General features: G+C 42.7%; 1 protein-coding gene across 1 annotated transcript in view; it reads right to left on the bottom strand.

Annotated features, from left to right (window-relative positions):
* LOC117519022 (cystinosin-like) overlaps nucleotides 1-27,437 on the bottom strand; it is a 105,372-nt gene that overhangs the window by 55,750 nt on the left and 22,185 nt on the right. The window contains 2 exon segments of the mRNA XM_034180320.1: nucleotides 12,127-12,246; nucleotides 19,587-19,686. Coding sequence (XP_034036211.1) covers nucleotides 12,127-12,246; nucleotides 19,587-19,686 — 220 coding nt within the window.

Raw genomic sequence — 27,437 nt, 5'->3', positions numbered from 1 at the left:
GTACCTCTCAGAATTCAAGGATATTTTATGCAACAAGAAGGAATATATAAGGGGTTTATATCGTTTTAAAAATTTTGGGTGCAAGGATGACCAGGAAATGCTTCTGTGTCTCTATTTGTGGCCAAAAAAATTGGAATAAGCTACCTGAGAAGCTCCAACGATGTCCAAATATCAATCAGTTTAAATATTTATACAAATAAATGGTGTTCGACGAATGTGTATATGATGGAAAACGTTGAATTGTGTTGTATGATGAATGTGCTTCCTTTAAATTCTTACTATTGAATGTTCTGGGGTAACTAAATTACAAGTATTGTGATTTGTCCTCTTGCTTAATCAGTGGCTCAACGGATGATTTCCACCACAGTTACTGGCTTATTACTGGCCTGTTACTATATTGCGTTATTGCTATTGGATGCTGAATCATGTCACCCCATCTAAACGGGGCAAAATGATGGTTAAGTACACTGTTTGTAAGTTTATTTATCAGGGTGGAAAGGCAGGACAGGTCGGACAAAATGCACGACGCAGGTTCACAGCTCTGTGGAGGAAAACCGTTTACTGAATTAGCAGGCTTAGGTCGGTACACGGATAGGCAGTCCAAACAAAACAACAGGATCCAGAACATCAGGCAAAAAACATGGTCGTAGGGCAAGCAGGTAGTCATAAACCAAAGAGGCACAATAAGCAAGGCAAGGAAACAAGAACAGAGCTGGTAAGAAGGCACAAGGCACATCGAACTGCCAAAGGACAGATTCAAACCGAGCGGCTAATAAAGCACCCAAGTGATTAAATGAAACACAGAACATGTGTGTAGGGTGACACCAGAACCGGGGCGGGGCCAGACAAGCGGAGACACCCACCACCAAGAACTGAGAGAAAAAGACAAGAGATAACAGGACAGAGTAAACCCAAGCAGAAAGGAGACAGACCAAGCCCCAAAACCAACCCCACGACCCTGACAGTACCCCCCCAAGGGCCGGCCCTCGAAGGCCCCGGAGCAGAAGGGTGAGAAGCATGAAAGGCGCGAACAAGACCGGGATCCAAAATAAAGTGGGAGGGAACCCAAGACTGCTCCTCGGGGCCATAACCCTCCCAGTCCACCAAATACTGCAGACCACGACCGCGCCACCGGCAACCCAGAAGGCGATGCACAGAGAAGACGGGACCCCCACCCACAAACCGGGCGGCCGGCGGGGGAACGGCCGGTGGGAACACAGCGGACTGGATCAAATTGGTTTGACCTGGCTGGCGTGAAACGTGGGATGGACCCTCATAGACCGGGGAAGCGACAGACGAACAGAGACAGGATTGATGACCTTAGCAATCGGAAAGGGACCAATGAACCTGGGAGCCAACTTACGAGGAACACCCCGTATGGGCAGATGACGCGTGGACAACCAAACCCATTGACCAGGAGAGTAAGGAGGCGCAACGGACCATTTGCGGTCCGCCGCTGCTTTATAGCGGACGGAGGACCGCAACAGGGCCCTCCGGACCCGGTTCCAGGTTCGCTGGCACCGCATCACCAGACTGAGTGCAGAAGGAACAGGAGAACGGAAATCCGTGGAAGAAAAAAGAGAAGGTTGATGACCATAGATAACATGAAATGGAGAGAAGCCGGAGGAGGCCGACGGCAACAGTTGTGAGCGAGTTCACTCCAGGGCAGCTGGGTGGACCAGGAGGCGGGAAATTGAGATGACAAGATCCGCAGGCCCTTCTCCAATTCCTGATTAAGGCGCTCTGCCTGACCATTGGCCTGGGGGTGGTAACCAGAAGTGAGACTTGACGTGACCCCGAGGAGCCGACAGAATTCCCTCCAGAAATGAGATACAAACTGAGGGCCCCGGTCTGAGACTATATCATGAGGCAACCCATGCAACTTGAACACATACTGTAACAGACCTCAGCCGTTTCCTTGGCAGATGGACATTTGGGCAGTGGCACAAAGTGAACCATTTAGACAACCGATCAACAACTGTCATGATTACGGTATGGCGCTTAGAGGGGACCCAGTTACAAAGTCCACAAAAATATGAGTCCAAGGCTTAACCGAAATTGACAAAGGCAACAGAGTGCCTGCAGGTGGACGTGTTGAGGTCTTGGGCATGGCACAAACAGAACAGGCATTTACATACTCCTTGATGTCAGCTAACATCTTTGGCCACCAGAACTGCTGTGAAAGCAAATACCTTGTTCTCATAGCACTAGGGTGACACGAAAAACGGCTATCATGCCCCCACTGAATGACCTCCCCCTGTAGCGTGGCCAGAACAAACAACTTGCCGGTAGGACACTCTGGGGGGACAGGAGTATTACCAAGGGCAGACCTAACCTTAGCTTCGATGCTCCAAGTCAGTGCCGACACAAAACATTTGCCCGGCGGAATCGGCTCGGGGTAGAAGTAGAGGTGACCAGGAGAGCGCGTCAGGTTTGCTGTTTTTAGATCCAGGACAGTACGATAAAACAAAATTGAAATGGCTGAAAAAGATGGCCCACCTAGCCTGGCGCGCATTTAGACGTTTAGCGGAGCGGAGATATGCTAGATTCTTATGATCTGTCCAGACTAAAAAAGGCAACTGTGCCCCCTCCAACCAGTGTCGCCACTCCTCCAAGGCCACTTTTACCGCCAGCAGTTTGCGATCGCCAGTGCCGTAATTGCACTCAGCGGCAGTGAGTTTCTTTGACAAGAAGGCGCATGGGTGTAACCTATTATCTTGGGGCCCTGTTTGAAAAAGTACTGCTCCGATGCCGGCATCTGACGCATCGACCTCAACCACAAACTGCCGGGCGGGGTCAGGGAGGAGTAACACGGGGGCCATTGTGAAACGATTCTTAAGGGTCCGGAACGCCTTGTCGCACTCCGGAGTCCATACAAACGGACGAAGCGAGGAGGTGACGTTATGTAGAGGAGCTGCGATTGCACTGAAATTACGAATAAACTTACAATAAAAGTTAGCAAAGCCCAAAAACCATTGAACAGCCTTACGATCTGTTGGGACCAACCAATCGTGAACTGCGGCAACCTTCACTGGGTCCATCTGTATGAGCCCTTCTGAAATCACAAAACCGAGGAATGACACAGTGGTGCAATGGAATTCACATTTCTCTGCCTTGACGTAGAGGTTATTCTGTAACAAGGTCGATAGGACGGACCTTACTTGTCGGACATGCGTTTCTAGATCCGGGGAATAAATTAATATATCGTCAAGATAAACAAAGACGCACCTATTTAGGAATTCACGTAATACGTCATTCACCAAACTTTGAAATACCGCAGGAGCATTAGTGAGACCAAAGGGCATGACAAGATACTCATAGTGACCCGTGGGAGTGTTGAAGGCAGTTTTCCATTCATCCCCGGCACGAATGCAAACTAAATGATATGCATTCCGCAAGTCCAACTTTGTGAAGATTTTGGCTCCCTCCAGGAGCTCGAAGGCTGTTGAGATCAGCGGTAAGGGGTATCAGTTCTTGACAGTGATGTCATTAAGGCCTCGATAGTCAATACATGGACGGAGTGTTTTGTCCTTCTTTTCTACAAAGAAGAATCCAGCCCCAGCAGGCGAAGACGACGGACATATTAGGCCTGCAGCTAGTGATTCTTGGATATAAGTGTTCATGGCCTCGCGTTCGGGAGCTGAGAGTGAAAATAACTTTCCCCGGGGGGGTATAGCCCCTGGGAGAAGATCTATCGCACAATCGTACGTACGATGAGGAGGTAATGATTTAGCTTTTGACTTGCTAAACACCTCAGTGAGATCATGGTAACATGTAGGAACTCCCGCCAAATCAGAGTTATGTACAACAGAGGTTTTAACAGGTTTGGATAAACAGACATTAGTACAAGCTGGTCCCCAGGACTCTATCCTCCCGAGCAACCAGTCCAGGCGGGGTTTGTGGCGCTGCAGCCAGGGATGCCCCAGGATCACCGGGTGAGTCATTTTATCGAAGATGCTTTCGGAATGGTTATTTGGTATGGTCATATGAACTGACTGTGTCCGGAAAATTATTTGGCCCAGCGAGCTGCCATCCACAGCATGGACCATCAAAGGCCGTGAGAGCCTGTACCACTTAAGATGTAGGGACCTGGCAAGAGAAGATTGCATGAGATTAGAATCAGCACCAGAATCGATAAATACAAGGCAGATTAAGGAGGACGAATCAGACTTAAATTCAGCATTTAACATGTTCTGAAATGAGGGGAGAATTGAGCTCTGACTCACCCACACTACCATTCTTGGCCGCACCGGGGCACCCCTGACTGGGCAATGAACAAGTAAATGACCGGGTTGACCACAGTAATAGCACAGTCCCTCCATGCGGCGGCGCTCCTTCTCTTCGCTGGTGAGTCGGGCTCTTCCCACCTGCATGGGTTCTTCAGCGGAAGTGGAAGGGAGGGCACTCGAGAGACCGGAAGTGGACGGCCGGTCCGTCATGGTCCCGAGATGATGGGGGTCTCTGTGAGGGTTGTTCCGACAGACGGCGATCGGTGCAGATGGCTAAGGCAATTAGGTTGTCCAAGTCCTCCGGCAAGTCTGTTGTGATGAGCTGGCTCCTGATGTTATCATTTAACCCCTGGAAAAACACATCTTGGAGAGCGGCGGGGTTCCACTCGCTCTTTGCGGCCAGAATGCGGAAGTCGATTGCATAGTCAGCCGCACGGCGATGGCCTTGCTTCAGCCTCAACAGTTCCCGTGCTGCCTCGCGTCCTGGAGAGGAGCGCTGAAAAACCTGCTGCAGGGATGTGATAAAGGCTGCCAAGGAGGAGCAGGATGGCGAGTCCCAGCTCCATTCAGCCGTAGCCCACGCTGCTGCCCAACCAGTGAGGTGAGTGATGACGAATGCTATCTTCGACCGATCAGTCGGAAACATTGGTGCCATCAACTCAAAGTGTAATTCACATTGTGTGATAAAGGGTTTTACATCCCCTGACTCACCAGAAAAAACGTTCCGGTCGCGACAGTTGATTGCAGACCTCTGGTACAGAAACAGGAGCCGGTGGGACAGCTGTCGCTGCGGGAGTTGTTCGGGTTGTTGCCTGATGTTTTACAGCAATTAGCAGCTGCTCCATCTGAGCACTTACTGAGTCCATGAATGTATCTTGTCTCTTCGCTAATGCAGTGAGACCAGAATTCAAAGCAGCGAGTTGATCCTCCTGTTGTGCTAATTGTTGGCTGTGGTGATGTACCGCCCGCTGGAACGGATCTGCGTCTGCTGTGTCCATCGATGGCCAGTTCGATCTATCGGGGTGGAAAGGCAGGACAGGCCAGACACAAATGCACGACGCAGGTACACAGCTCTGTGGAGGAAAACCGTTTAGTGAATTAGCAGGCTTAGGTCGGTACACGGATAGGCAGTCCAAACAAAACAACAGGATCCAGAACATCAGGCAAAAATGTGGTCGTAGGGCAAGCAGGTAGTCATAAACTGAAGAGGCACAATAAGCAAGGCAAGGAACAAGAACAGAGCTGGTAAGAAGGCACAAGGCACATCGAACTGCCAAAGGACAGATTTAAACCGAGCGGCTAATAAAGCACCCAAGTGATTAAACGAAACACAGAACAGGTGTGTAGGGTGACACCAGAACCGGGGAAGAGCCAGAAAGCGGAGACACCCACCACCAAGAACTAAGAGAAAAAGACAAGAGATAACAGGACAGAGTAAACCCAAGCAGAAAGGAGACAGACCAAGCCCCAAAACCAACCCCACGACCCTGACATTATGATGTTTCTACAGTGATAATGTTGAGAATGTAGACATTAAATTGATAAACAGGGGGGAATAATGATAGAGTTTTCTATATATTGTCAATATTATTATCAAATATTAATGTCTTTGTCTTTACTTTGATGCCTTTACTTTGATGAACTGTCTTTCATCTTGTTTTGATTCTGTTCTGTTTTCCATATATACATATATGCATGTGTAAGAGTTCATGCACCATTATTCTTCTAAATAATCACTCATTGTTAAAACAGTAATACAAACTGAACTGTTGAAGTAACATTTGTTCTTTTGCTTAATGAATACGCAGATTGTTTTGCTAAAGCTATGTTTTTGCTGAACACAGAGAAAAGTAACATTTGTTGGTGAATGAATTTGCAGATTGTTTTGCTAAAGCTATGTTTTTGTCGAGCACAGATTAATATTTCGGCCTTGAGCAGAGAATAACACAGCCTATACACTAGTTCGAGGCTGGCGCTGTAATGTTTCAATTTGAAGAACAATTACTATCTGTCTGAGCAAGACTGCAGGGCGCCTTCCAGGTGCGAAGTGATACAAAATGAATTGACTGAAGAAACACAGCTGTGCCTTTTATATTGTTCTGTAATATGTCTGTGTGTTAATAAATTCAGGCGCAAAGTGGTCGGGCCCTTCAGAGCTGACTGACGGACAGTGACGAAGGGTCATGCTGGCTCTCCCTGATCAGGAAATGAAATTCAGTCTATGGTGTGATCATTCTTTGTGTTTAGTTAACTGAGTTGCTTTTTACAGATTTCAACTCTGACACATAGAGGTTATGCCTATAGAGGAAGTATTTTTGGAAGAGGGTGAATGCTTTAGTTTAGTTTCTAAACAATTACAAAGGGAGGAATACTGGTACAAAGAACTAGCCACAATTTATCCGTATGGGCTTAATGACAATGTCAAAAAACTAGGTAATGTTTATAAAAACGATATGGAAAATATTGTCATATGGACATATTTTAACAAAAAACATAAGTTCAAAAAATGATCAGGTAAGTGCAACAGACAACATGCAACTACAAAGATAGATTTAGAACTTAGATTAAAATAACTAGTTAACAATTACAATAGACCTGGGTTAGTACTTGGACTTATCACATTATTTTTTTCGGTTCTACAACAAAAACTTGGCATCTTAATAGCTTTAGCAAATATTATACTTTCAGAACAAAAATTACCTAATTATATTCCACTTGTCATAAAAGATTTAGCTAAGTTTAAAAAACTACAATAACCAAAGATAATAATAAATCTTTCTTGAAAATTCCTTTTCACAACAAAGGCACTGAATTGATCAAGCTATCACAGATTCTACCTAGCAAACCAATCCAAAAAACTCTACCAAATTTCATCAGTGATACACCCCCCCAACCACCTGTTATTAGCTATTCATATACTAAATCTATAGCTGCTAAAGTTTTTAATTTCAAACAAAGCATAAAAATTTAGACTTTGAATTAGGTACTACAAACCTTAGCTGTGATTGCGACTCGTCTAATTTCAAATACGAGCCAACAGGCCATATAATAACTGGTAATCTCAGAATAATTGAGAACAGGAAGCTTAGAAAATTACTTAGTAAAGGACCATCATTTAGAGAACAAATTAATATTAACTGGGACACAACCTCATAATAGTTAAAAAAAAAAAAGCCATTAAGGATTACAAAAAATGTTGGGCTAAAAAAGAAAAAGATACTAGACACTGGACGAATGGAAAGGTCGAGTATTAGAAACAGTTCAAATTAAGATAGACAGACTTAGGAAAAAAGGAAAAATCCATATAAAAAAAAAACGTACTGTCAGACAAGGTTTGCCTAGAATACCTAAATAACTTTCAAAGACATTTTGTTTTGGTACCAGCAGATAAAGCCAGCAACAATATCCTAATAGTTTGCAAAAAATATTACTTAGATGTAGTTTTAAAGGAACTCAACACTAGTGATGGGACTAACCCACAAACATATATGTCTTATAATAGTCACATAGAAAATATTGTTACAAAACACCAACAATTTATGACTAAATATAACATTAAAATGACTAACGATATGAAACAATTACCATCCTTCTACTGGCTTCTAAAAATGCATAAAAATCCAATAGGTAGTAGATTTATAGCAACCTCTAATGCATGTACTACTAAACCATTATCCCAACTACTAACCTCTAGCCTTAAATTAGTTACAAAACATTTCAAATACTCCTTAAATTAGTTACATTTCAAACAATACTGCGAAGGCATAGCTCGTAACACTGGAGTTAATTGTTTTTGGATTATCGATAATGCTACAGAGGTTTTAAATAAACTAAAAAAGTTAAACAAAACTAAAGTAGCTACACATTTTGATAGTTTTGATTTTTCCACCCTGTATACTAACATCCGACATGACCAACTTATATATAGTATCAGTGAACTAGTCAGGGAAGCTTTTAGAATTAGAGGTTCTAAATATATCGTTATTACAAATGATAGCACAACATATTGGTCTAACACTACATCAACACGTTATCATAATATAACTAAGGAAAATATGATTGAGCAAATAGAATTCCTTCTAGACAATATCTATATAGAGGTTGGCAATAGAATTTTCAAACAAACAATAGGGATACCTGTGGGAACAGATTGTGCTCCACTTTTAGCTAACCTTTTCCTTTTTTATTATGAATATAAATTTATGAAAGATAAACTTAAAACTAATAGCAAGTCAGCAAAAACCTTTAATAATACCTTCCGTTACATTGATGACCTACTTAAGCCTATTAGCTATTAATTATCTAATAACCTGCCTCACATATATATACATACATATACATACATATACATATATATACATACATATACATACATATACATACATATACATACTCAACAAAAATATAAACGCAACACTTTTGGTTTTGCTCCCATTTTGTATGAGATGAACTCAAAGATCTAAAACTTTTTCCACATACACAATATCACCATTTCCCTCAAATATTGTTCACAAACCAGTGGAAATCTGTGATAGTGAGCACTTCTCCTTTGCTGAGATAATCCATCCCACCTCACAGGTGTGCCATACCAAGATGCTGATTAGACACCATGATTAGTGCACAGGTGTGCCTTAGACTGCCCACAATAAAAGGCCACTCTGAAAGGTGCAGTTTTGTTTTATTGGGGGGGGATACCAGTCAGTATCTGGTGTGACCACCATTTGCCTCATGCAGTGCAACACATCTCCTTCGCATCATCCGTGAAGAGAACACCTCACCAACGTGCCAAACGGCAGCGAATGTGAGCATTTGCCCACTCAAATCGGTTACGACGACGAACTGGAGTCAGGTCGAGACCCCGATGAGGACGACGAGCATGCAGATGAGCTTCCCTGAGACGGTTTCTGACAGTTTGTGCAGAAATTCTTTGGTTATGCAAACCCATTGTTTTAGCAGCTGTCCGAGTGGCTGGTCTCAGACGATCTTGGAGGTGAACATGCTGGATGTGGAGGTCCTGGGCTGGTGTGGTTACACGTGGTCTGCGGTTGTGAGGCTGGTTGGATGTAGTGCCAAATTCTCTGAAACGCCTTTGGAGATGGCTTATGGTAGAGAAATGAACATTCAATACACGAGCAACAGCTCTGGTTGACATTCCTGCTGTCAGCATGCCAATTGCACGCTCCCTCAAATCTTGCGACATCTGTGGCATTGTGCTGTGTGATAAAACTGCATCTTTCAGAGTGGCCTTTTATTGTGGACAGTCTAAGGCACACTTGTGCACTAATCATGGTGTCTAATCAGCATCTTGATATGGCACACCTGTGAGGTGGGATGGATTATCTCAGCAAAGGAGAAGTGCTCACTATCACAGATTTAGACTGGTTTGTGAACAATATTTGAGAGAAATGGTGATATTGTGTATGTGGAAAAAGTTTTAGATCTTTGAGTTCATCGCATACAAAATGGGAGCAAAACCAAAAGTGTTGCGTTTATATTTTTGTTGAGTGTATATATACATATATACATATATATATATATATATATATATATATATATATGCCAGTTTAATGTTTAACTCTTTAAGTGGTTACTGGGAAGATCACCTGTAATTACATGTGTTCCTGCACGTTTGGTGATTAAAACAGCCGCCGTTTTTCTCTTTTCTGCAAATATATGTACTTATGTCTCCATATACATTTCTACACGCTTTATTTTTTCTTGGTCCCCCCACCCCCCTTTTTAGTATTATTATATTTAAGTAAATATTGGAGGAGTGGGGCACAATTACTGTAGTTATATCTAACAGCTAACGTTAGCTTATCTAGCCGCTTGTAGCAACATTCATTGTAGCTTACAAAATAGTTGGTTCTTTTGTGTTTGATAACCCACATTAATTCATACTTTTGTCCACATTTATTTCATATGTATTTGTTAATACCGTTACTGTAGATTTAACTGCGCTATTATACTTTATACACTAATTACCGTTTTTGTTTATCGTGTTAGCTTGCTGGGTACGGTTGGCTTATTAACGGCTAATTTAGCTCTTCTACTATAACTAGCTTATTTTCATTATTTACAATTTCATTTTACATGGTGTAGATTTTTAATAATTCATCAGTTTATGTGTTCTTTTAAAGATATCAACATATAGTACCTAGGTTCTTAGGTTTCCATTTGATAGCATAATGATTATACCCTTTATTTTCCTATAGTATGCTAACAGAGTTACTTTATATAGATACCAATACACTCATAGCTTCTGTTTCTATAATAAAATACCAGATTTATAGCTTAGCCTACTAACTATATTTAATTTTACTACTAGTCTACATACCAGCTGTTAAATCTATCATAATCTTCTCCTGTGATGTCTTATCTTTCTTATGTCTTATTACTTATTTTTTATTTTTATTTTTATTTTTCTTGAGCCGCTTGGGTGGGTTGGGAGAGTTCCCATGGGATAAAAAAGCTTTTCAACCTATCATCCCTGGTTCTCAAGACCAAGCACCTAAGTGGCTCTACTCTACTCTTTTCTACTCTCCTATTTTACTCTTCCTTTTTAGATATTTAGATGTATCTTTATATACTAGCATAGTTCCACCTTAGAATTGTTCTATAGTTTGTTTTGTGAAAAAAAAAAAAATGAAATGTTGGGGATGGAATTGACCAGGGGTCACATTCTGGTAGTTATGTGACCAAGAGGGAATATCACTGTATGTCTTGCAATTTTCTCAATGTTTCAAATAAAACCCTTAATTTTCAAACAATTTTTGAAGAAAATAAATATTGAATTAAATCCTACATAATAGGGAAAATGATGATAATTTGGGTTTTAAAGGGGGGTAAATTTTCATGACTCAGAGCCTGATGACCCAGAGATGAACTCTTCAAGTGTGGTGATTTACCATGAAGTGGTCTCATCACACCTGTATCAATGATGTCATTAATAATTGTTTTGATTGGTGTAAGATTTGTTAAAGTTTGGAAAGGCCACCCACTTTGGGTGGAGACAATGACACCTGAAATATATAAAATGATTGTCACCAATTGTCCTTCGAGGCTGTGCAGGGTGATTCTGAAGACTGTGGAACGCTTCCTTTGATGGCAAATAAACTGCTGTTCTGACACTCCGAAGTTTCTCTGACTCTTTGAAAAATTTTAAGGTGAAGTTCTGAACATTTGAGAGCATCTAAAATACTCAGACAGTTTACCTGGTGTCCAAAGGCACTGTCTGACAATTTTCTGCAACAGAGCTTATACACTCACTCAGTAAGTAAAACTGACATATGGCAAAAATGCAACAAGCACCCCAAGAAAGCATGACGAGCAGCAAGTCAAGATTGAGTAAATGTATTACTTAGATTTAAATAAGTTCCCTTGTGTAGTTTTGTTTTTTATTTTCTTATTTATTTAATACTTTCTGTACTGTGAACAATCAATGCTGAATGCAAACTGCTGTTTAATTTCATTAACTTATTTAATTCTTTATGTACAACTACGCAAAACTTTAATCAGGATCAAAAGAAACAAGATCAAGGGGCAGCTACTGACCTTTTATATTATCACTGAACTTAGATCCTGATTGATTTGATTCTGTAAACAGGATTTAGATCAAAGGAATATAGACCAAAGATCAAAGGCAGGATATGACCAATGATAAGGATAAAATGATACAAAATTTAATCAGTCTTCACTGACCTAAAGCCAATCGATCCCTCAAATTTTCTTGAAATCTCCTTTTGAGATATCTTGCTAACTATGAATTAGACAAACATACAGGCAAGCAGACCTTCCTTACTGCACTAAAAGCCAAGATGGACACCTCTCTTGTCTGAATATGGTCCAAATTTTTAGATTTTTTTTCCTAGAATGACCCAATGTTCCAAATACATACCTCATATATAGCAACCTGGATAGCATAGAGCAAACTGATCACAAACGCATGGAGACTGAAGAAGATGTCATTAGCACTGACAGGGATAATTCCATTTGGGTATTTCTTCAAAAACTCCTCCTGCAAGGAAGAAACACAACACCAAGATAGGAAAACACTAAAAATGAAACACTTGAGAAAATTTCAAATGTAAACACAAACCCATACACAAAACACAGTTCAATATTTTTTATCAGATATTCCAGAAAGCAAACTTTTTAAGCCTCGGATCAACCAAGTAATAAGCCATGAATAATGAGCCACGCATAGGTGTGTCAGCGGATATTTGAAAAATGTCCACATTTTAAGCTATCACATATCCGCTACTAAGGCGCCTCTAAGTACCTCACATGTGCCAGGTGTCAGCCTCTAGTGAGCCACGACCAACCTGTCATTTGAGCCCTGTCGAGCCTCGAATGGCTCTAGTCGCCGCATAGGATCCACCTCAAGCCACATATGATCCATGTAACGCACCATGTAATGCGCCATGTAATGCGATGTTGGTGCACATTTAGGCATGGGTTTGGTCCAAACCTCCACCCTCCCACACCTGGTCCCTTTAAAGTGTGGGTTTTCAATTCACAGCATCCATTCAAGATGTCACATTTTTTAAATGCAGTCCAAAAAAAAAAAAAAAAAAAAAGGCGCTGTGCTGAGTGAGTGTACACGCCCACGCCAGAGGATACAAATTCTGATGGGGATAAGGAGTTTGGCACAACACCAGCTGGTGTGCGCCAGGCTGCTGTTCACCTGTGTTCCAGAGTCAGTAAATGCAGCAGTTCTGTGTGTACACGCAGCTCTCTGTAACCACAAAAAAAAACCCAGACACCACAATGAGTGGCCGCTTTAATTATATACATCCGTTGCTGCAACTGTGTGGATCACTTCCAAAAAAAAAAAACATCCATAACCAGACCAGCTAGAACCGAACCATGCGTTCCTGGACAGTAGCCTCTGTGCTTCTTGTCACTGGCTTTATTTCTTCCACTGCTTAGTCACCGCAATCCAACTTTTAACTTTGTGTTCGTCCGTTACTGACTGCAGAATCACTTTTGCGAGCTGGTGCTTTGTGTAAATGCTCATCTTGAGTGCACACAGCAGAGCTCCTCACACAGCGGAACTCCTCTGATCCATTAACAAGATGTTAAATCTATCATAAACATACTTTTACAGCTTGGAATGAACATGCAACTGTTTTACCAAGGTATTAAAACATAAATGTTACCTTTAAGCTGTTCCAAATAAGTTCAGAAGAAACAGTCTTCTGTGATTCCAGCAGTGGTGGGCACACTTCCGATAATCCAATAACAGATAATTGTCGAAGATAATGTTTTCATTATCAGATTATCTTTTTAGATAACTTTAAAAACCATTATCGGACTAATTATCTTCCGATAACTTTTAGACTGATAATGTAGTAAACCAAGCTGAAAGCAGCAAACATTTTTAAATTTTAAAATCAGTTGAGCACCTACCTGTTGAAAGTTTCCTAAGAGATGTATAGTTCTACCCTCTGCAAACAGAAGCAAGCTAGTTTCAAGAGAAACCACTCTACCCTCTGCAGGCAAAGAAGAAATGGTCACAAAAAAAATAATTTTCTTTAACACCATAGTGATACACTGGCAATATCACCCAAGTCATCCAGAGGCATACATTTTTAACTTATGGTTCAAATTTTAACCAAACTAATTTTGGACAAGTTATTTAAAATTACTGTCACATCTGAAGTTTTCTAAAGTGAAAATATCATATATACGTTTTAGTTTTAAAGTAATGTGCTAATTTTTTTTAAGGTTTTGTGAGCACATGCTGTGCCCAGCAGTGCATTATGGGTAATCTCAATACGTTCACGACAGGACAAATGCATTTCAGACACTCTGTTCAGGCTCCATGGACAGCAGCATTAAACTCTAGTGCCTAAAACTCTCGTGAATATATTCTCTGGGTTTATAGACATTGTATTTGTGTTTGTTAAATTCCACGCATCTTAAATGTAGCAGACACGGATTATCTGGAATTTTGTTTTGGCAAGTTTTCAATGCCTCTACTGCCATCTACTGGCCAGTAGTGTTCATGGCAGTATTCGCCCTAAGTACTAAGCATCTGGGCACCAGAAGATGGCAGTGTTTATTATTTATTTGGACCCCGGTTATATCAGATGGTTGTCAAATCAACTTTTTGGCTTTGCAAATGGCTTTTTTTTTTTTTTTTTACAAATTAAGTTTAAAAAAACAAAACAACAACAACAAAAAAAAAACATTACAAGACAGCTCTGCGGTGTTTGCACATGCACAGTGTGAGCGGTTGGACGCTTGTAGCCCCTCAGCAGCAGGATAACCTCACGACGGCCAACCACAATAATATCAAACAGGTTTGATTTTCATTCAACCATACGATCAGCGATCAGGAGGTGGTCGTGAAAATTTAAACGCAGCTTGTTACTCCATGTACACTACATGATGCAGGACTCGCGATTAACCTGAAACTTGGTCCAAAAATTTCTCACATGAATGAAAAATCATCTGAAAAAGGGCCAAAACTCGCACAGTGTAAAGCCAACATTTATGTGTCAACACAATATTGAGTGCACATTTTACAACAGCATAAAACATGTGCACATCATAAAACGTGCACACGGCACTAATAAAATGTGCGCACATTCTCTCCACATGCAAAACAATTTGCGATGACACTTCCAGAGCTCCATAAAAATGTCTGTTTTTACAAATTAAAAATGGAATATTTTACAAAAAAAGCACATTTATCTGTAAACACCAACACACGACACACGTCACATTAACGTGTTGGTTTACATAATGAATGACTGAACCAATCAGTGTTTAGCAGAGACAGTTTTAAACAGAATCCTTTGCGATCTGTCTGTGTTTGTTACAAAACCTCAGAATTAGTGCATTATTCAACATTAAAAGATATATGTTATATCTTAACTTTGAACAAATGACATAATTGACATTAATGGAGTTATTCTATCAGTATTCACACAAAACCATAAGTCAGGATGCCTTTATTTTTCAAGACATCCACCTGACCGGAGCATTGTGATTGGTAGAGAGCTGGCTTTGTGGCTGCTCTCACAGTGCTTCAGTGCTATAGCCTCATTGTTTGGGTCTTTTGTCTCTTTTTATGCTTCCAAAAGCGATTGTGGTGTTTAAACTCAAATTCAGCTTGTTAGCAGTTGTAAATGTACCAGAGACAATACTGGAATTTATCAGTTATCTGTAACTTCCAATACATTTTTGGGTGGTTCATCGGTTTATCTTTATCGAAGATAACTTTTCACTTATCTGATTATCTGTTATCGAAGTTAATTTTTTGGTTATCTGTGCACACCACTGGATTCCAGAAGCGATTAGAGGTGTTTTCAACATCCAAGCTCTGACAGAAAATGATTTAATCCCCTACAAAATAATTATTTTATATACAGCGTCCGGCGCACAAGGCAGGTGGGATTCTAGTGCGCAAGAGGGCTGAGCCGCTCCAAAAATAGCCTCTCCAGTCCTAGTAGCCGCCAGGTGCTCGGATAATGGGCTTTTAACAGCCTCGTCCTCACTACAGACATGACTCTAAAATCCTCGTTTGTCCTCGTAGAAACTCGTACACAAAGTGCCCCACACTGTTGCTGCTAAATTTTGAATTTCTTGAAATTAGCGCTACGCTCAGAGATGAGCATCGCTATCCGAATATATTGCCTCTAAGAGCCTCTCAGAGCCACTATTCTCCCACGATTGTTGAATACTTCCTCTCATACCCCCCCCCCAAAAAAAAAACATGCTGCGTGGCTTATTATTCACTGTTCATTATTTGGTGGGACCAGGGCTTTAGAGTCTAGACTCATAGCAAATATTTCAAACTTTTATTTATTTATTTTAGAAAATTTCATGAAAGCAGTCAAAAAAAAAAAAACAAACAAACAAAAAAACAAGCATTGCATTTAGAAATGTTGAAATTCTTAAAAGTATGTTAATTTGTGCACTCAATGGGCCTCATGTATCAGTGTTGCACACTTGTGGCATACATTTACAGCGTAAACTTGAAATACACCAAAGTCGCCATGACATGTATCAAGCAGTGCGCACCTGCCCATTTCCGGCGTACGCCTGACGTGATCTTGATAAATGCGGCCGGTGGAAACGATCGTAATTATAATTAACACGCCCATAAATATTCAGACTCTGCTTCAGACACACCCTCATTTTACGACATGGAAGCCGGGAGACGGCAATGAAAAAGAACTCCACCAATCACAACGCGTGCCAATAGAGCGTCAAAAGCGGCCGTCGTATCAATTGTTTTGTAGTATATAATCAATAAAGTGTTACAGTGGTCCCTCATTAATCGCTGGAGTTATGTTCTAAAAAATAGCACATAATACGCAAAACCCTGACGTAGTCAGCGTTATTTCTTACAATTATTATAGACGTTTCAAAGCTGTAAAACCCCTCACTACACAGTTTATACACTTTCTCAATCATGAACATTTTCTCACTTTTCTCTCGTGTGCAAACACTCTCAAAGTTCAAACCTTAGTAGAAAAATAAGACCAAACTGTTTTCAGGCCCAAACATTTGTTTGAGAAATAAAAATAGAACGTTTTCCTATAAATAATTATGACGGCATTTAGAACTAACAAATTAATTTTAACGATCAACGACCGAGGTCGGACACATAAGAAATTATTAATAGTGACTGACCAGTATTTCACAGATCGCGCCTCTGCGTCCTGACGCTGCGCCTTTTCCCACTCACATCTCGCTGTAGCCAGTGTTTGTTTCCGTGTGACAAACACAGTTATGAGTTGTTGGCGCTCTTTTCTCTTCTGGGCAACAAGATTCTTATAAACAGATACGCAGAACACAGAACACTGTAAAAAAAAAAAAAAGGCATGCAAAATTGGACTAAATACTCCGCGAGACTCCGAGGCCACGACAGGTGAACGGCGTTATAGCGAGGGACCACTGTATTCTCTTTTCACATGTCAATAATTCTTGACGTGGATATTTGCTCGCTCAATTAATAAGACACGCCTAATCTGTCGGATTTATTTATTTTTTAAATGTATTTCTGTATTTATTTTATTGTGACAACCGAATGGAGACGACAAAACCTGGTTGCAGCACGGGCGAATTAAGGGAATGACGAAACTACAGTTGTTATTATCAATTTCATTGTCTAAAACGATCACACCACATGAAGTTAAGGTCAGCGCTGCTCTGGCTCCAGGCTCGAAGTCTGGAGAAAAAGGCGAGCAGTGCTTTCTTTGCAGTCAGCGCTGTGGCCACGGATCGTGCTCGATAGACCAACAATCCCGCAAAGGCGGGATTTGTATTGATTATTATGTAGTATAATCAGGAAAGTGTTATTTATGTAACATATGCATTGATTTGTATAATGGCACTGTTTATCATGTTGATCATCTTCATTTTTATGTGGATTCCAGCGCTGGTTCATTTTGGTGTATAATTTACGGCACCTCTCGACCTGGTGTATATTTTCAGCGCAGCGTACGCCAACGGCCACATTGATAAATGCCAAGTAGCGCAGCCGTTTTGACGTACACCTTATATACGCTCAAATATCGCCGTACGCACGTTGATACATGAGGCCCAATATCTGTTTAGGGCTCCTTTTAAATGAATTACTGACTCTGGAGAGAGATTCACAATTTATATACTGTGTAAACAGGAAGTTACATAAACATGAAATGAAATATTGTAATATTTTGGGATATGCATTTTATAATTTTGCAACTATAAGTCGTAATTAACAAAATTAACAAAAAAAATGCTTACATTTTTTTGTATGTAATGAGCTGAGAATTAACTTGCTGAAATACCTGACTTTTTTTTTTTTTTACTTTTTCATATTCTTTTTTTAGATGCACCTGTACAGTATTGTAATAATTGCTGCATAGTGAAATATCCTAAAAATAAATATGAAAGAAAAACTCAATATATAATTTTATAAATTGATTTATAATATTTTATACAATACAGTCCTGCATTTACTGTCATAGAAGTGGGCAGGTTTCAGGTAAAGAAAACGATGAAAACATTGAGAGAACGAAACTCATTACTGCCAGCATTAAATGGCTCTGTCCATTTGCATCACAAGGTATGGAGCTCAACTTAAGAAACTGGACTACTGCTGTTCGGCTCAGTGCAGCAGATGGCGCCCACCAACAACAACAAAAAATGGGTGATTTCTTGTTTTGTTGGGTGATTACAACAGAATAGTCTTTATTGTGCATTGCACAATGAAATTGGGGGTCCTCCCGCAGAGCTATTGTACACCACAAAACAAATGAAACCCCTTATGCACCACAAAAATGGTTTAAATATGAAATATGTACTGTATACTTATATATACTTATATATATATATATATATATATATATATATATATATATATACTTATATATATATATATATATATATATACTTATATATATATATATATATATATATATACACACATACACACACACACACACAGTGAGGCAAATAAGTATTTGATCCACTGTCAATTTTGCAAGTTTTCCCACCTACAAAGAATGGAGAGGTCTGTAACTTTTATCACTTCAATTGTAAGAGACAGAATCTAAACAAACAAACAAACCATAAATTTAAAAAAAAATCCCATTGTATGATTTTTAAATAATTAATTTGTATTTTACTGCATGACAAAAGTATTTCTACAATAGAAAAACAGACCTTAATATTTGGTACAGAAACCTTTGTTTGCAGTTACAGAGGTCAGATGTTTCCTGTAGTTCTTGACCAAGTTTGCACACTGCAGCAGGGATTTTGGTCGACTCCTCCATACTGATCCTGGTCTGTACACAGTAAATTCACCAATGTAAAACTAACACTGGTGATTTTGCTGTATACAATCACAAACTGCTGTGAAAACATTTGAGCCTTTACACATTTTAATTTGACATTTTTTTTAATAACATCACATTCTAAAATAATTCAGGCTTCTTTGAATTAAAATATCTAAAATTGTGCCTCTTACTGGAGTTGCGGCAGGAAGGGCATCCAGCTTAAAAAACTTGTGCCAAATATCAATGCTCTGGCGATCCCAAACAAAACGGGAGCAGCCGAATGGACAACAACAACAACAACAATAACAACAAAGTCATAGTGAGAACACAGTACAGTAACTGGAATTCACTGCATTTATCACCACATGTTCAGGGGGGAAAAAAAATAAATTAACACCACATAATGACAACACGTACTGTATCTGCACAAATTTAGACTGAGATGGTGACAGAAGCTTTGCTAAAACAGCACTGCCATTAAAAACACCAGGTCAGTGGGAAAAACATGATTTCAGTGTGAGAAATGTCAGCTTGTGATCTCTAAGTCTGACCCGTGACTGTAAATTATAAAACTTACCTTGATATACGGCACCCAGAACAGACCAATATTGAAGACACTGTAGGCGAAGAAGCCAGTCAAGTTGAGACTCAGGAAGTCAAAGTTGAGACCTACAACACTGAAAGGACATTTTCAACATCATTTGTGAGTTCAATTACAAACGTACAGATAGTTTTGTCTTCTTTAGTGTGTGTTGAGCTGAATGTCTCATATCAAAGCAGAGTTCTCTCATCATCACACAGAGAAGACATTTGGTACAAAAACAGATCAAATCTAGGCTCCACACTTCCATTTGTCAAACTGTGGCTAAAACTTCCCATTTTTCTTTTAAGAAAATGCTTCTCTGTTCCAATCCACTGTGACACTGAGTAAGTGATGATACAACAGACTGAAGTTGCTCTTTCCACATCGTCTCTAATCATATGAAGGCTATGTCTTGGGGGCAAAACTCATAACTGCCTGTTCTTGGAAGATTTACTGTTTGTATTTCTTAATGAATTCTGAGATGTATTAATTGACTTATAAATGTCTGTTTCTATCACCTGACTTGTCTGAAGAAAACAGGCTGGAAAAAGTGACGACTTAAAGAGTACCATGACTTATGCAACTCAATATTTTGACTGATTTTTTTTATTTTTGGTATGTTGTAGAGTTTATTTTCAGTGTGAGGTTACAGAGCATCATATAAGAAATTTTCAAATAGAAAAGCCTAAATTCTGTTTTTAAATATGGCATACAGAAACTAAAATTTGTAAAAGTACAAGGTTATACTTATCGCCTAAAGCAGTCTGCAAACAGTAATCATTTTGTCAATAAAGTAGTTTGCTACCCAACCTGTTTAGTCCCTTGTAACCCACGGCACCCTGGAAAACATTGTTAAGCTTATTGTTGATAAGTGGCACTTTTCTGTAAAAGGCTTTTACAATATATACTTGCGTGTTGCCTGTGGGGATCCATGGCCTCTAGATTGGGTCGTGTTTATAAAATAGGTAGCTGACATTTTTCAAGGATGGCAATTGTACAACATTTCTATAATGAGTTGCAATGGTGTGTAAGTCCAGAATGTTTTTTATAACCTTAGACCTCAAAAGTTTTTTGAAGAAGTCAAACCTTTTATTTCCTGTTAATTATATAATTTAATATTAATTTACTGTCTTAATGTATTGATAAATTGGGTAGGTTGTTGTTATCATATACACACTATTATTATTATTATTATTATTTTTATTTTTTTTTACTTCTGTTTTGTTATTTGATTCTTAAATGGACCACAATGGAAATAAGTGTTTTCACTTTCTTGTGTCATCCATGTATTTTAATGTATTTACCATATTATGTACTTAGATTGAACTTAGTAAATAAAATCATGCACGCACGCACACACACACACACACACACACGTGCACGCGCTTTAAATATAGAGATTATTTACCGCCTGCTGGATTGGCGTGTAACTCCAGAACAGTGGCAGCTGCTGGTCTGTCAAAGAGGGGAAGCTCATTGTCGGCTTACATCATAAAATTTGTCAATTTATTTATATGTAAAGTCAAATATGTAAAATGGTCATAACAGTCCCTAGTTGCACAAGCATTTCACAATTTATATCTCTATTACATACAGTATTTTATGATGGCACAATTACCACGTGGTTAGTGCTCTTGGTTTCAGTGCTGCAGGTTCCCGGTTCAAACCCCACCCCTGCCACATTTCTCCATGTTATGTGGACTTGCGTCAGGAAGGGCATCCTGACACAAAACTTGTGCCAGAATCAACATGCAGGCCCCCCTTGGATCTGCTATGGTGACCGCGAGTGAAAACAAGGGAGCAGCCGAAGGGACTTACTTTTACAAGCATATGATTAATGTTTTTAAACAAAAATATCATTAAAAATTTCAAGAAGCACATAGAACCTTTATTATTAAACATACATAACAAAGTCTGTTTCATGACATCGTTCCATGCAAATGTTACTTTAAAGATTGGCCAGTAGATGTCACCATATCTAATTGTACCAAAAGGTTCAAAACACTGAACCATTGCATCATATTGATTCAATGGTTCAAATGCTTGGTTTCTCCTTCACTAATTTTCATGAATAAAATACATCAGCAACCACTAATTATTACCACATAGGCCCAGATAGACTTATAATTATGAATACTTTGATGGAGTAAGAGGCGAAGAACGTCGCACTCCCACTATCCGCCAATCCAGCTTCAGACTCAATCTACAGGAATGTGGCTGCACACAGAACAATGTTAGATCCACAATTATCACAGCAGAGAAGATTACCTTCAACGGTAGTTGATTTCTCGGCGAGGAGGTGGAGTAATGATCCGGCTTTTGTAGAGCTGGTGGTGATTGGTGACAGCTGGTGTAAACGAGTGACAGCTGTCACTCTCTGTCTCGGCGCCCTCTCATGCTTGAAGCCCGCACTCCAAGCAAGGCGCCGACTGGTGGTGGTGGGCCAGCAGTACCTCCTCTTCAGCGGCCCACACAACAGGACCCCCCCTCAACGGGCGCCTCCTGGCGCCCGACCAGGCTTGTCCGGGTGTCGGCGGTAGAAATCGGCCAGGAGGGCCGGGTCCAGGATGAAGCTCCTCTTCACCCAGGAGCGTTCTTCGGGTCCGTACCCCTCCCAGTCCACCAGATATTGAAAACCCCGGCCCTTCCGAACTGTCCATGCCGGCTCCCCGTCGATGATACGGGCAGGAGGTGGTACGGGTCCAGGAGTGCAGAGAGGTGAGGCGTGGTATGGTTTTATCCTTGAGACATGAAACACTGGGTGAGGATCTTGAGTATTGAGAACGGTCCGATGAACCGGTCTTTGAGCTTTTGTGATTCAACCTGCAGTGGGATGTCTTTGGTTGATAACCACACCTCCTGCCCAGGCTGGTATGCAGGGGCTGGGGAACGCCGGCGATCTGCATGGGCCTTAGCCCTCGTCCGGGCCTGCAACAGGGCAGAACGGGCGGTCCGCCACACCCGGCGGCACCTTCGCAGGTGGGCCTGGACCGAGGGGACCCCGACCTCTCCCTCCACAAGTGGAAACAATGGGGGCTGATACCCCAAACACGCCTCGAAAGGGGAGAGGCCGGTAGCAGATGAGACCTGGCTATTGTGGGCGTACTCGATCCAGGCCAGATGGTCACTCCAAGCCGCTGGATGCGCGGAGGTTACGCAGCGGAGAGCCTGTTCCAACTCCTGGTTCGCCCGCTCTGCCTGGCCGTTCGTCTGTGGGTGATACCCGGACGAGAGACTCACGGTGGCCCCCAGTTCCTTACAAAAATTCCTCCAGACCTGCGAGGAGAACTGGGGACCACGATCGGAAACGATGTCCGATGGTATCCCATGCAGACGCACGACGTGGTGGACCAGGAGGTCTGCTGTCTCCTGGGCCGTCGGGAGCTTCGGGAGGGCCACGAAGTGGGCTGCCTTGGAGAACTGGTCCACTATCGTGAGGATGACGGTGTTACCCTGGGACGGTGGGAGGCCCGTGACGAAGTCCAGGCCGATGTGAGACCAGGGGCGATGTGGCACAGGCAGGGGCTGGAGGAGGCCCCTGATCTTGTGATGATCTGCCTTGCCCCTAGCACAGGTGGTGCAGGCCTGGACATAGTCCCGGACGTCGGCTTCCAGTGACGCCCACCAGAAGCGCTGCTGGACTACTGCCACGGTCCTACGCACTCCGGGATGACAGGAGAGCTTGGATCCGTGGCAGAAGTCCAAGACGGCAGCCCTGGCTTCTGGTGGGACGTAAAGTCTGTTCTTAGGACCATTTTCCGGGTCCAGGTTCCAGGTCAGGGCCTCCCGGACGGTCTTCTCCACGTCCCATGTGAGAGTGGACTCGGGAACGATGGTCTCGATGGGGTCTGACAACTCAGCCTTGGCTTCCTCTTTGTGCACCCAGGACAGTGCGTCGGATCGTTGGTTTCTAGTCCCGGGACGGTAGGTGATCCGGAAGTCAAAGCGTCCAAAGAACAGGGACCAGCGGGCTTGCCTGGGGTTCAGCCGCTTGGCGGTCCGGATGTACTCCAGGTTCCGATGGTCCGTGAAAACCGTGAAAGGCACCGTAGCTCCCTCCAACAGGTGTCTCCACTCTTCAAGAGCCTCCTTAACCGCGAGGAGTTCCCGATTGCCCACATCATAGTTGCGTTCAGCGGGGGTCAACCTGCGGGAAAAGTAGGCACATGGATGGAGAACCTTGTTGGACTCCCCGCTCTGGGACAGAACAGCTCCTATCCCTGAGTCAGAGGCGCCCACCTCCACTATGAACTGGCGAGTAGGATCAGGCTGCACCAGAACTGGTGCAGACGAAAACCGGTGTTTCAACTCCCTAAACGCGGCTTCGCACCAATCCGACCAAGTGAAGGGGACTTTAGGGGAGGTCACGGCAGTCAGGGGGCTAACAACCTGACTGTAACCTTTAATGAACCTCCGGTAGAAATTTGCAAAGCCGAGGAACTGTTGCAGCTTCCTACGGCTTGTTGGTTGGGGCCAATCTCTCACCGCCGCAACCTTGGCCGGATCCGGGGCGACGGAGTTGGAGGAGATGATGAACCCCAGGAAGGACAAAGAAGTGCAGTGGAACTCACACTTCTCGCCCTTCACAAACAACCGGTTTTCTAGTAACCGCTGCAGGACCTGACGTACATGCTGGACATGAGACTCAGGGTCCGGAGAAAAGATGAGTATATCATCCAGATATACGAAGACAAACCGGTGCAGGAAGTCCCGCAAGACGTCATTAACCAATGCTTGGAACGTCGCGGGGGCATTAGTGAGGCCGAACGGCATGACCAGGTACTCAAAGTGACCTAACGGGGTGTTAAATGCCGTCTTCCATTCGTCTCCCTTCCGGATCCGAACCAGGTGGTACGCATTCCTAAGATCAAGTTTGGTGAACATTTTGGCTCCATGCAGGGGCATGAACACCGAATCTAACAGGGGCAACGGGTATCGATTGCGAACCGTAATCTCGTTCAGCCCTCTGTAGTCAATGCATGGACGGAGTCCGCCGTCTTTTTTACCCACAAAAAAGAAACCCGCACCCATCGGGGAGGTGGAGTTCCAAATCAACCCGGCGGCTAAGGAGTCCCGGATGTAGGTCTCCATCGATTCGCGTTCCGGACGTGAGAGGTTGTACAATCTGCTGGACGGGTACTCAGCGCCCGGAATCAAATCGATGGCACAATCGTACGGTCGGTGTGGGGGAAGAGTGAGTGCCAGATCTTTGCTGAAGACGTCAGCAAGATCGTGGTACACCTCGGGCACCGCCGTCAGATTGGGGGGGACTTTGACCTCCTCTTTAGCTGTAATTCCGGGTGGAACCGAGGATCCAAGACACTCCCGGTGGCAGGTTTCGCTCCACTGCGTCACCACCCCAGACGGCCAATCAATCCGGGGATTGTGCTTCACCATCCATGGAAATCCCAGAATCACTCGGGATTCTGGGATTTCCTAAGGATGGGCGTTGGAGTTTGATCGTTTGGGGCAGTCTATTAACATGTGCTCACAAGAGCCACAGAAAAAACACTCCCCGCGGGCCAGCCTCCTTTGTCTGATATTTGATTTTAATTTGGCCCTGCTCGTGTCCATAGCTTCGTCAGCAGGGGGAGCTGTTGCCACATGGAGCCCTCTGGCAGTGGAACGTGGGGAAGACGACACCCTTTCGGACACGGAGGAGAGAGGGACGGCTTGTGCCCGACCACGCCCCCCGGCCTGCTCCCGACGGTGTTCATTCAACCGGTTGTCTAAACGTATAACCAAACTGACAAGCCCATCGAAGTCTGGCGGTTCGTCCTTAGCCAGTAAATGCTCCTTCAGAACTGGAGACAGTCCATTTATGAAGGCGGCGCGGAGCGCAACATTATTCCAGCCGGACCTCGCAGCCGCGATGCGGAAGTCGACTGCATAATCAGCTGTGCTTCGGCACCCCTGTCTCATTGACAGCAGCACGCTCGAGGCGGTCTCGCCTCTGTTGGGATGATCAAACACCTGTTTGAATTCCCGTACAAACCCAGCGTATGACGTCAGGAGCCACGAATTCTGTTCCCAAAGCGCCGTAGCCCAAGCGCGTGCCTCACCTCGAAGCAAATTAATCACATAAGCCACCCAGCTGGCATCTGATGCGTACATAACTGGACGCTGTGAAAAAACGAGCGAACACTGTATTAAGAAGTCTGCGCACGTTTCGACACAGCCTCCGTACGGTTCTGGAGGGCTTATGCAAGCTTCAGGGGATGGTGGGGGGGTTTGTTGAACGGCCAGTGGAACATCTATCTGTGGCCCAGAGCCAGCAGGAGGAGTCACTGCAGCAGCGCTCGAGTCGCGCGCTTCCACTCTGGCGGTGAGAGCCTCCACTCTCCGATTGAGGACTGCATTCTGCTCGGTTACCAGATTTAACTGAGTGGTGAAAGCGGTAAGGATTTGCTGCAGATCACTTACCACGCCTCCTGCTGACACCTGCGCTCCTTGTTCTCCCATTGGCTGTTCAAGCTGTGGTTGACGCCCCTCGGGATCCATGACGAATGGCCGAGAAATCCTGTTGGGAAAGGGTCGTAACACGGACCCGCAACAGGGGGCGCAAATGAACGGACAATGGATAAGACAAAGAGCAACAATTTAATGTTGTGAATCGCACAACTAAATACAGACACAGATAATGCCAATTGTACACAAGGTGACGTGCGGGCAGGCTCGAAGATAGGAGACCTCTGGCGATCGGAGAGCCGGGACCCACACAGCTTCCACCACCAACGGCCTGAAGAACACCGGAGCCGCCAAGTCCTGAGTCCCCAGGTGGTCACCGTCTTCGGTTGCAGACCCTGGTACTGCTGGCAGAAGATGACAAAACAGTTATGGTGAGTGTGTATCCACACACCCAGTAATCCTTTTTCTGCAGGTCTTCAAGGAGGGAAAACCTCCACCTCCAGACACAATTTCACCAGTGCAGCTCCTGCTAGTCTCCTCCCTGGATGGAGTAAGAGGCGAAGAACGTCGCACTCCCACTATCCGCCAATCCAGCTTCAGACTCAATCTACAGGAATGCGGCTGCACACAGAACAATGTAAGATCCACAATTATCACAGCAGAGAAGATTACCTTCAACGGTAGTTGATTTCTCGGCGAGGAGGTGGAATAATGATCCGGCTTTTGTAGAGCTGGTGGTGATTGGTGACAGCTGGTGTAAACGAGTGACAGCTGTGAAGCCCGCACTCCAAGCAGGGCGCCGACTGGTGGTGGTGGGCCAGCAGTACCTCCTCTTCAGCGGCCCACACAACAGAAATAACAGAATATGACGTGGAAGTAGGACCTCGAATGATTTTCCTTTTAATTGTAAACCAAATTATGCATTAATTCAGAACAATTAAACCACATGAACTTCACGAAGACTGAAAAAAAGAAAAGTTATAGCATTTCAAAAACCACAGCTAAAGCTTGTAGAATATTTTGAAAATCAGGGTAAAATATCAATAACATACCTTATAGTAAAAAAGCCACATATTCTTGTGTAAATTCCTGTAAATCCACTCAAAACCACATTGTCTTTTTCCCATAAAAAGTCTACATTAATAAAAACTCATTTACATTCGTGAGTAAATTCATGTAAATCCATTCAAAGCCAGTCTTTTTTCCAATGAAAGAAAGTCCAGATTAATAAAAAAAAGTCACATAATCTTGTCTAAAATCCTGTTTGAACAGCACAATGTTTATTTTCCAGAGAGAGAAAAATTCTTAGTGTTTCTTGATGGCACAGTTCGCTTTTCCCACTTCTTTTATCATTCAGGTGTGTTGATGAAGTCAGTGACAATTCCATGGATTCTTGTCCTTATCAGACTTTTTCAAACAGTCTTTCTCGCCATCTTC

Source organism: Thalassophryne amazonica, chromosome 10 (assembly GCF_902500255.1).
Source record: "Thalassophryne amazonica chromosome 10, fThaAma1.1, whole genome shotgun sequence".
NCBI classification, from domain to species: Eukaryota; Metazoa; Chordata; class Actinopteri; order Batrachoidiformes; family Batrachoididae; genus Thalassophryne; species Thalassophryne amazonica.
This window is presented reverse-complemented; position numbering and strand designations above follow the sequence as displayed.